Source organism: Pseudorasbora parva, chromosome 17 (assembly GCF_024679245.1).
Source record: "Pseudorasbora parva isolate DD20220531a chromosome 17, ASM2467924v1, whole genome shotgun sequence".
In the NCBI taxonomy this organism is placed as follows: Eukaryota; Metazoa; Chordata; class Actinopteri; order Cypriniformes; family Gobionidae; genus Pseudorasbora; species Pseudorasbora parva.
Window position 1 is genome coordinate 34132459 of NC_090188.1, and position 12138 is coordinate 34144596.

General features: G+C 39.9%; 1 protein-coding gene across 4 annotated transcripts in view; it reads left to right on the forward strand.

Annotated features, from left to right (window-relative positions):
* The window catches only part of thada (THADA armadillo repeat containing), a 139709-nt gene that overhangs the window by 10426 nt on the left and 117145 nt on the right, over positions 1-12138 (forward strand). For all 4 annotated transcript variants that reach the window (XM_067421398.1, XM_067421396.1, XM_067421397.1 and 1 more), the window contains 7 exons: positions 3766-4469; positions 5314-5468; positions 5579-5734; positions 5825-5920; positions 6221-6344; positions 10479-10624; positions 10711-10942. In XM_067421398.1, coding sequence (XP_067277499.1) covers positions 3766-4469; positions 5314-5468; positions 5579-5734; positions 5825-5920; positions 6221-6344; positions 10479-10624; positions 10711-10942 — 1613 coding nt within the window. The remainder of the gene's footprint in view (positions 1-3765; positions 4470-5313; positions 5469-5578; positions 5735-5824; positions 5921-6220; positions 6345-10478; positions 10625-10710; positions 10943-12138) is intronic.

The following is a 12138-nucleotide window of genomic DNA, read 5'->3' on the forward strand; positions in this document are numbered from 1 at the left end:
GCTCAGGACACAGCTCAGAAACAGCTTTGGCCAGGGTCACAAACGATCTTTTGATGGCGGCAGATGCTGGTTCCCCATCCCTTCTCATCCTCCTGGACTTAACTGCAGCTTTCGATACAGTTGACCATAACATCCTCCTTTACCGTTTACATTCCACCATTGGTCTCTCTGACTCGGTCCACAACTGGTTTTCTTCTTATCTCACTGGGAGAACTGAATATGTTGCGTTAGGACAAGCTACATCCCTGTCACACAATGTCACCTGCGGTGTCCCTCAAGGCTCTGTGCTCGGACCCACCCTGTTCATACTCTACATCAGAGGTCACTAATAGGCGGACCGCGGTCCGGATCCGGACCCAGCCGCCGTTCTGTCCGGACCCGGACCAATAACCCATAAATTATTGAAAATTATTTACTTTTGATGGAGCGTTTCTATTTTAATCCGCATAGTTTTTCTAGCATCTATGGTACTGGTTTAGCGCGGCCCAGGAAACTCACAGACCAATAGTATGCGTTGTAAATCATGTCACGTGATGCTACTCGAGTCAGACAGCGAGATATATATACACACACACACACACACACACACACGCACACACAGGTAGAGACGAGACGAAAGAGAGACAACGTTTCACATGGCGTGCTCTAAAAAAAGGAAAGTGGACAGTGAAAACAGAGCTTTTAATCAAGAATGGACAGATTCTTACATGCTCATTCTTCCCACAGGCAGTTCCAAACCGGTATGTCTCATATGTTCAGAGACTGTCGCGATTATTAAAAGCGGCAATGTGAAGCGCCACTAACACAAATCTTTTTACCAAACATACCCACTTAAATCCGCACTGAGGGCACAGAAAATAAACGATCTAAAAGCCCAATATGATCGATCCAGCAGAATCCTAACACATTCATTCACTGCCCAACAACGTGCTAACGAATGTTACCTTAAAATTGCTTGGATTTTGGGCAAACATAAAAAAACATTTACTGATGGAGGGGTTGTCAAGGAGTGCATGAGTGCGGTAGCTGAAACCTTATTTGAGGGGGAAAAAAAGAAGACGTGTGTAAAAATCAAGCAAATATGAAAAGAGAAGTAGAAAGAGAAAAGGAGGTGTTAAAGCTGTTCAATTGTTAATGTGTTGAAATTGTTTATTTTAAAATGTGTTTAAACTTAAGATGTGAAAGGGAGTTAACTAAAAAGTAAAAGGGAAACTCAATGTATACTTTTTATTTAATTGTTCTAAAAATTAAGCACTTTATTTTGAGATGCACTCTTTTGCGTTTTATTTATTTATAATTTATTTTTAAATGCAGCCTTTATTTTATTTAAATTGATCATTTATTATTAGAGTACTTATTGTTTCTCTACAGCTCAATAAATAAACAGACAATAAATATTGTTGAAATATTATTAAATTTACTTTCATTTTATTTGACAGTCGTCTCTTGACTAGGCTACTTACATATTTTCATACAGCTACTAGGCTATGGCACTGAATGATAACACAAGTTAGTCATTGTGATGTTGCGGACCTTTGGTTGCTGATTTTTTTTCTAACTGGACCTCTTAGAATTTTAATTGAATACCCCTGCTCTACATGCTCCCTCTTGGCCGTCTCATCAACCGGCATGGGATTTCTTTTCACTGCTATGCTGATGACACTCAACTTTACTTTAGGACAAGTTCATCTCCCTCTGCTGACCTCACACCATCCACTTTGATCACTTGCCTGGATGAGATAAAGGCGTGGATGAAGCAAAACTTTCTGCAGCTAAACAGCTCCAAGACTGAAGCTATCCTAGTCGGCACTCCACTTCAGGTCCAGAAGTCTGTTATCACCAGCATTGCTTTCTCTATCATTCCACTTTCCACTTCAGTCACCAATCTGGGGGTCAGAATGGAATCACAGCTTACTTTTGAAGCGCACATCAAACACCTGTGTAAGACCTCCTTCTTCCACCTCAGAAACATTGCCAAACTTCGTCCCATTCTATCACTGGCTGATGCGGAGAAGCTTGTCCATGCCTTCATCTCCTCCAGGCTGGACTACTGCAATGCGCTCCTTATTGGCATCCCTAGCAAAAATCTCCAGAGGCTGCAGTGTATTCAGAACAGCGCTGCTAGGATCCTCATGAGGGTGCGCAAATACGACCATATCACCCCCATTCTAAAATCACTCCACTGGCTTCCTGTGTCGTTCAGGATCGAGTACAAGATTTCTCTCCTTACCCACCAGTGCATCCATGGTGATGCTCCCTCCTATCTCAAGGAACTCCTCACCACACAAACAGCCACTCGTAACCTCTGCTCTGTTTCGCTGTATCGCCTCAAAACTTCCACAGCCAATCTCCGTACTATAGGGGATCGGGCCTTCTGCTCTGCAGCCCCCAGTCTGTGGAATGCTCTCCCTGACCACCTGCGGACTCCACAGACTATAGATGCTTTTAAGCGTGGTCTTAAAACCCACCTTTTTAGCAGAGCTTTTAATTGACTTGCTACTTCTTTATTTTATTTTATTTTATTTTATTTTATTTTATTTTTCAGTTTTGATTAGTTTTTTTAATTCTGTAGCACTTTGAGATTTTGTTTAATATAAAGTGCATTATAAATAAAATTTATTATTATTATTATTATTATTAAATAAACCTAAAGTTAAGACAATTTTGTATACATTACGATTCAAAACTTTGGAATCTGTAAGAAAATACAATACTATTACAATTTAAAATAATTATTTTCTATAAATGTATTTTAAAATGCATTTCATTGATAGTAAAGCATAATTTTCAGCATGATTACATTCAGTGTAATATTATTAACCAATATAGAAAATATGCTGATTAATATTTTAGTGGAAATCAACACCCCTTCCCCCCCAAATGCTTAGATACAAAGAAATTACAAAAGAACATCTGTTATTTGAAATAAAATATCTTGTTTAACACAAAATGTCTTTATTTACAGCTTTTGATCAATTTAATTTATCCTTGCTAAATAAAAGTATTAATCTAAAAAAAAATAATAATAATCATACTGACCACAAACTTTTGAATGGTAGTGTATAGTTATCATTAATTTGCATAGAGAAATAAATAATAATATATTTTTTAAAAGTAAGTCCCTGTGAACCGGAAGTAGCCACTGATTTTGCTTCAGTGTTGTGACGTGAATATATAAGTGAAAAGGAATATCCAATATTATAAAAGGGTGGGTTTTACTTTAGCGCAACTCCTCTCCATCTCTCGGTGCAGGAGAATGCTTAAGCGTTTTTCAACCCAAGCCGTCCAACTTGCATCACCGGAAAAGACCATTCCAGATTGGAAGTAGCTTTTCAGATTTTTATTAAAGATAAAAAAAAAAACCTGTGTATTAACTTGCACAGATTAATGGTTTGCCCTATAAGACACGGCAACAAAGTAAATAGGGTCTATTTTGATTTTGTGAGGACTTTAACTCATTAAAGACACATTTTAAAGGCCTTTGAACATTTTTATTTTTATGAAATATACATTTCTTTATTGGTCAATTTCTGTTGGTAATCAATAGAATAAAATGATCACAATTAATTACAGCTTTTCAGTTGAAGAAGGCAAAATTTAAGATTAATAATACAATTATTTCTCTCAAGGAATTTGTATCTCTGAATTCAACTCTTACTTCACATTGTAAAACTATTCTAAGTTAATTTTGTTAAAGTAGTTTGTTGAAGTTGATCAACCTTGATTTCCATTTAATCTGCTCTCTTAACATGAATTATCTCTTAGAGTGAAGGAGTCCAGTACAGTGATGGTAGTGGCTCGGGTTTCGACTCTTTGGAGTGGAGCAGCAGTTGACTGCGCCCAGGTGGACACGTGCCCTCCTCTCCTTCGCTCGTCTCTGGTCGGAGGCTCTCCTCTGATTGCACGCCTTCACCACCACATCTACGCCCACTGGGAGCACCCGCTAGATGGGGTCCGCCACCAGATGCGCATCCTGTTCCAGAATCTTCTCAAGCTCCACCAGCATTGCAGTGATCACAAGTCCGATCCTACCAACGACCCTTACATCACCCAACTTACCCGGGACCTTCTAGCACTGGAGTGGCATATGAAAGGAAAGTACGGCACGCTGGCCTGCCTGGTGGAGCACTTGGGTGCGGAGTATCTACTCAAGCTTGATGGTGGACTGCCATCCAGGCTGCTGGGTCTGATGGGGGATCAGACGCTGGCACCATATGCCAGCGACCTTCTGGAGAAGTTATTCATCAGTCATAAGGCCCAGTTATGTGCACGATTTAGGGATGAGCATGCCTGGATAGATGGATGGCATGAGGTTTGGGTGACACCTCTGCTGCAGGTACTGTGTACAGCCCGATTGGATCAAACCACTTATATACTAGACTACTTCCTGCCCAAACTGCTACGCTGCAACCCCTCCAGCCTTAGCCACATGGTACAGGCCCTGCAAGAGATGCCATCTTGCACCGAGGGTAAGAGACTTTTAATCTGCAATATAATGTATACAAATATGTGAGTCCCACTTTATATTAGATGGCCTTAACTACTATGTACTTAACAATATAAGTACAATGTACTTATTGTGTTCCTATTGTAATGCAAAACACGTTTGCTGATATTGAGTTGGTATACGGGTTAAGTTAGGGACAGTTGTGGTGATAGGGGTAAGTTTAAGGCTAGGGTTAGGTGTAAGGGTAGTGTCAACTTTACATGTAACTACAGAAATTAAGTACAGATGTAATTACATGCAGGTCATTTTAAAAATGTAAGTACAATGTAAAAACATGTATGTACATAATAAGTCATTATCAAATGATTAATTTAAATGTTAGTATGTAGGAGTTAAGGCCACCTAATGCAAAGTGGGTCCAATATGTGTTTTTATTTTATATGCACACTTTGAGTATTCTACCTTCTATTCATCAAAGAACAAAAAATATTAAGCATCAAAAATGTTTTAAACATCTCAAATGTTTTCAACATAGGTAAATAATAAGCATCTCAAATGTTTTCAATATTGATAAATAATAAGCATCTCAAATGTTTTCAACATTGATAAATATTAAGCATCTCAAATGTTTTCAACATTGATAAACAGTGCTAAATCAGCACATTTAAATAAAAATCACTGTAATATTCATTGCCCTTTTCACCTCGCTTCCTATGTGTATAAATCATTTTAATTCTAAATTTGATGATGCTTGATAGGGAATGATGATTGATATGAAAGGTGATATTGAATTATAGAAGGGCATACTTTATAGGACTTAATGCTGTTGTTTTTAATGTATAATATAAAGTATGTTTGTTCCTCAGGGGCGACTGGTAGCAGAGGAGCGTTGGGAGCTCTAATGACGTGTCTGCGGGCTGCCCGGTCTCAGGGTGTTCTCAAGTCTGTTGAGGAGGAATTGTGGGGTGGCCTGGTGCCCCTCCCACTAATGCGACAGGCTCTGGTACACAAACATGATCAGGTAAACCTAACCCCATAGTAATATTTTGCTTAACTGTTAATAAATAATGTGTGTCATTTTGGTGACACTAAAACACTAAAGGGAAATTGTGGCTGTTTTTGTGTATTCAGGTGCGAATGGATGCTCTGGGTTTGCTATGTGAGAGCCATCGCAGCACAGAAAAACTGTCTAGACAGGAATTGGAGTTGATCCGCCACTTCCTGCCTTTTAGTCTGAACAGTCAGTCACCAGGAGTCAGACAGCAGACTGTCAGTCTATTAAAGAAGGTAGAAACTGATGTCAGTTCAAATTTTGACTGGTCAGAGGACCTTGCAAGTTTGTTCTGATTGGCTCATGTCTTTCTTTTTTTTTGTCAGCTTTTGTGTAGGGTCAAGGACAGTGCTCAGCTTCTGCAAAAGAGACAAGAACAGCATGAGAACGACAAAGATCAGGGAGTCCTTTACATGTACCAGGTAAAACTGTGATACAATCTGAGCTGTAAGAAAAACTCCATAAACAGTACTTTCATTGGAGATGTTTTTGCTCAATAGTCATTTTTGCATTTAAAACCGATTAGATGTGCATAACTAAACCAAAAACTAGCTATGGGGGGTTGTATCATGTTGGACAACAGGGCATTTAAATAAAAAAGGTTGAAAACCACTGTTCTAGGGTATAGCATCACACTGGAGAGTTCTGGAGGGTACAGCCAAGCACAACAATTTTTTTTTTTTTTTTTCGAAACTGAAAATCTATTTTATTGTTTTGATCAGGAGTTCCTGTGCTGGTTCTGTGAGACTTTATTCCAGGTACTTCATCCAGGAGCCTCATTTTCCAGGTGTCTTATGGCTCTGCACCTGCTACTGCTGATCGCTGAATATTTCACCTTTAACACAGGTATTACCCATACCTGTCTTAATTCCTAAAACTTACTAAACACTAGCCTGATTATGCATTTTCTGTCACTGCTAGTGGTTGACCCACACAGCCAAAGATAATATCATCAAACATTATTACACGGCTTTATGGAATACTTGATTCTGATTGCTCAATCACACCATGCAGCGTTATGTTAACAACCGGTAAAAACTGATAACATGGGCTGATACAAGGAAATGAGCTGATAAAATCACAGTTTTCTCCAGAACGACTGTGAATCAAATTTTGTTGCAATATTTTCACAGTTTAACACTGTGAAGCTGCTTTGAAAAAATAAAAGCACTATACAAATAAAGTGATACACCTGACCTGACCTGATCCGGGTAACTGAAGTCAGCGCTATACGCTTGCTAGGGGCGTTTTTTATTTGTGGAAGTTTTGCGTTTGGTTGGCTAATAAAATATTATACAGGGATGCTTTTTGGCGCCTCCCAGTTTTTTCACATCAGTTTGGGTGACTTGCGTGAATCGTGCAGATCCAACGAGTTTTTGGGGGGTGTCTGATTATAATTTCACCAACAGAAATTTTGGATTGCCTCCACCAAACAGTAAATAGGAGCTAGGAAAAGCGCACCAAAACAGCTGTATGCGCGCAAGCGTGAACCACTGGTGTTTCTTCTTGCTGCGTATCTTTTACTGTCAATGGCAGTGTCATTGCACGGCTCGCCCAGCTTAATTTGCGGCTTGCATGGCAGTAGGGCTGGGCGATATAACGATAACGATAATATCACGATATGATAATAAGTTCGATAAAACGATAACAACAGTTCGATAAATTCTCGATATAATGCTTACGCGGTATGCATAATGCTGCGCATGCGTATTTCAGACCGGGCTTCGGGGTGCTGCATGCGCTGTTGTTTACAGTCAGTGTCTGACAGGCTTGGAGGATCGGAGTGAAGTGGAGAGAGAAAAATGAGCGTTAGTGACAAACTCAGAGCTCAGGACACCGATATCATTGACAAGTTAGTTCGCTTAACTTCAGTGGTTTGGAGATATTTTGGCGATCCATCCGACATAAAACAGCGACGTACGTGGACTGCATGCTTATCATAGGTTCACGTTCACCACACGGAATTATTTAATTATTAAATAATTAAAATATCCTGCTTCTTTGAAGTTCTTCCATATAACACTGAGTCCAACACAGAGGTAAATCTTTATTAACTACATTTACACACAGGCTTATTACCTTGTTAGTTGCGGTGGGTGACTTACAACAAGCTAACGCTAACTGTACCAAACTATAATCACTAAAACATCGGACTTGTACATGATCGCTATCATAATTGTTTGTCTTTGGTGATGTATTAAAGGGGGGGTGAAACACTCAGTTTCAGTCAGTGTCATGTCAATCTTGAGTACCTATAGAGTAGCATTGCATCCTGCATATCTCCGAAAAGTCTTTATTTTTTTAATAATTATATAAGAAAGATGCGCTGTTCCGAGTCTTTCCGAAAAAAGCAGAGCGGGTGGGGGCGTATCGTGTGAGCGGAGCTAAATAATGACGTGTGCGCGCCGCTGTTTTGTGTTGAGTGCGTCGTAAAGCTGTGTCATCCCTAACAGCGGGAAAAAACTTTATTCAAAATAAAAATATGGCTTTTAATCAGATACAGCCATACATCTATGATCCGGAATCAGACCCAGAGGCTGAAGTTGAACAGGAGCAGCAGCAAAAACGACTAGAGCAGGACGTCTCTATGTGGTACAAGTTATACACTAACTATATAATATGCTTAGCGGCTTGTGTTATTTACATATTTATACTTGAATTATATCGTCGTATTTTTGTCTTTGAAGGTGTACATGTGGGAAGTGCAGTTGTGCACGTGTGTGTGTGTGTGTGTGTTTACGCGTGGTTTGTGTAGACAATTGTAACGTTAAGTTAACACGGCTAAGTTAGTGTTTACATAGAAAGACACGGAATAGTAGCGCATTTGAATGAAGAAGCGCGCTTATTTAGTTCAACATATTTCCCCACTCTTTGTGTATTGTTGTTTGGAGTGCTTTTACAATACACAAACATAAAGTTACACATATAATGGCCAGCTAAACAAATGTACACGCACTACACATCGCATGCTCCATTGATCAATTAACTATACGTGATCATGTTTGGGCTACTTGATGAGCATAGGCAAAAACACAGACATTTGAAGCAGTCTCACTCACCGCCCGCGGTTCTAACGTTGGGACCTTTATCGTTGGGACTGCTCCATCCTTCAGCATTAGGCGATCGGAAAATCCGGCGTCGAGCTGGGCCTTGTTTATGAAACAGTCGGCACCGAAATTCAGCGAACAGATATAAACATTCGCGCAACTCAGTTGCTGATCTGGAAAAGCAAATTCCATCCACTGTTGCCTTACCACAGGGTTTTTGGGGAATCTGTGCAGGACTGTCTTGGTCTGGCAACCAAAAACGCACTTTTTTGATGTCATTGTTAATTGTGCACATCACCTGTGCAGCGCATCCTACAAGCCAGCGCTTTGATGGGCGCAGCCTGTTACTTTCGCTCTCTCCCTCTCTCTCTCTCACGCTCTTCCGGTAGAATTATCCGTAAAGCCCATACAAGGAAATTCCGCCCCCATTAACGTCAAGTGGACGCATAATCGCAAAAAACTTGCCGAAACTTATGACTAACCGGAAGTAGTATTTTTGACAAAGAAATACTCCCATCAAACGTCCACCTTAACTTTTGAAACTTTGTCCATGTTTAGTATGGGATTCCATGTCTTTAACAGTGTAAATAGATCATTATGCATGAAACAGCATTTCACCCCCCCTTTAATGACTCCGCATCGCCTGTATCAAAAGAGAAATAAAGTCATCCAATTTTAAAATGAATAAAATAGACTAGACAGCCCTTACTGGAGATCCACAAATACTGAACTTTGCTCTCTCCCTCCTCTCACGACCAGCCCACTGTCGGTGAGGTGTGTGCGTGTCGGTAAGATGCGTGTGTGTGTGTGTGTCGGTGAGAGAGAGAGATGCACAGTGGACCATTTTTTTTTGCCCGTTTGCATTTTTAGAGTTTTACTACTTACACGATTAACTAATGATATTATTGATATACAGTGTAGAGTAAAAAAATGCTGACCACAATTAAGATTTTAAGAAATAAATCTACCTTAGTTTTAATAAATTGTTCACCTGTTTGGGAAGTGTGTCATGTTTTGACAATAAAGGATAATTAAAAAACACAGGTAACTGTCTGTTTTCTACATATTTCACTCAGGAGCAAAAATATGCCTTTAAACTTTATAGAAATAAAGATTTTACATTTATTATGATATTTATGGATATCGACTGATATGGAAAATTATATTGTGATAATTTTTTTGGCCCATATCGGCCAGCCCTACATGGCAGTAAATAATACGGTGAAATGTTCATGCAGTCAATACATTAATACAAACAAGCAGGGCTATAATAGCCTGACAAGCCAGACCCACATCAAGATGTTTGGTCTGGAAACTCACCATTGACAGGGCTCAAGAGTCGAGGTCAAAGCTGATTCGAAAGACCGCCGCCGTTCGCCAGTTTCTGTGTTCACTAGAAGCACGCAAACGCAACTCGGCCGTCGTCATTATGGCCCTGCCCGGCGACTCTATACACAACGTGATTTGCCCGTCCAGATTTTGAGGAATACAGCTCAGAAGGGTATTGAGAGTTCCTAGATGACACCTGTGAGACATATGACATAGGTTTATGAGAGGATTCTGTATTTATTGCATTGCATTTTGTATGTTCAGGGATGACAGGTTGATAAGCAGACATGTTATTGGATGTAACTTTTTACACTGCTAAAAGTGGCTCTCCTGTTGAATTTGTCCTACCAGTGTGGCTCTCCTAAAAAAAAAAAAAAAATACCGAAGACCACTGGTCTATGCTATCTGCCACTGCAACACATTTTCTAGAATTTTATTTTACTACGTGCCTATAGGGGTGGGCCGGGGATGGGGATGTGATTTCCCCCCCCCCCCCCCCCCCCCATATATTATATGTTAGCAATCAAAAAAGTCCACATTGATAAACTAGTCACCTTTTATACTCATCAGTTCATCTGTTCACCTCTTTACCTCTTTCTTTCAGGCTCTGTTGGTTTTTCTCTTGGAGAGTCTGTAAGTGTAGCTCATGCCCAAGCTGTGCTGTACTGCCTTGCAAGCAACTTTCTTGAAGTCAAACAGCTTGCATCCAACCTCTTACAAAAATTACCTCCTGCAGCAGTGCAACTTCAGGTCAGTGTAAAAATATGATACTAGACTTAGACTAGTATTTAGTAATGTTCAAATGAATATAAATGTTTTTTGTCTCATCTGCGTAGGAGCCAGAGAGGCTGCAGTCTTTGCTTCAGGTCGCTCTGGACCTCAGCACCAGCACTAAACCCTTTGACAGTGTCACTGCTGCTCATCTTCTCAATCTCCTGCTGCACCAGCCAGGTCTGCAGGACGCGTTACATGGCTGTATCCAAAAGCAGTACACCCCTCTTCGACCACCAGCACTGAACAGGTCCCAGGTGTCTGAGGCTTCCACTATGGAGCAGAACACCTTAGCAGGTATCATATACCTGCTTATAATCATACACTGTTTGTTTGTCGGCCAAAGGAGAACTGGCACCCATACTGAGGCTGGTTTCTCCCAAGGTTTTTTTCTCCATTCTGGCCCTGATGGTGTTTTGGTTCCTTGCCACTATTGCCTTTAGCTTTTAGCTTGCTCAGTTGAGATGCCTACATTCCAGCTAGATTACCAATCTGCCCGCATTGACACTATATGATAATTGAAATTAGCTCGATAACATCACCATTTTCACCAGAACGACTGTATAGCTGAATCAAGTTCTGTTGCATTATCTTCCTCTTAACACTGAGCGTGTTTACATGCACACCAATAAGCTGATAACTACAAATATCAGCTTATTGAAATAAGCAGTTTTCTCCGTTTACGTGCAAACCAGTAAACTGAGAACGTAAGTAAATTTTTACTTTATTAATAAACCGGTTTATTTATGTAGTGACGTAAAAAATAATAATTTTCGTTTCTGACTCAAAGTTTTAGGGTATGTTATGTTAGGGTACATCAGTTGTGATGTTAAATAAAGCAGGTCAGTGGGAGATTTACGGCTCATATTATTCCGCAGTTACAGATGCAGCGTTTTGACTGAACCTCTTCAACTTCTGCCGCATGAGATGAAAACACTTACAATTTTCTGGGTCTTAAAAGAGTCTGTTTGTTATGCATGTCCTTATTTCATTCAAAAAAACACTTGCTGGATGCATTTAAATCTGCTCTAAGTTTGCGTTTTTGTCACCTATCACGCACACTTCAATAAGCCGACAGCAAGCAGGTTAATGCGTTTACATGCTGCGCGAAATTGGGCTAAGAGGCAAAAAAATACCTGTTCTGATCGGTTTATGCTTACACCGTTTACGACCTTACTCCGATAAAAGAAAACCGCGGTTACCGCGTTTACATGACCATGTTCATCGTTAGCTTATTAGGCATAATCGGCAAGAACGTGCATGTAAACGTGCCCACTGTGAAGCTGCTTTGAAACAATGGGCCTTGTAAAAAGCGCTAATAAATAAAGGTAATATTTTTTTTTCAATTTTGATCATAAAAATTGTGAATTTGTGAAATTTCAAGCACAATTAACTTCACAAATATCAAAAATAGGCTAATTTCAGATAGAATTGAGTGAGACCATAAACATCTCTCTTTCTGCTGCAATCTTTGGTGGTGTGACAGATCGCTG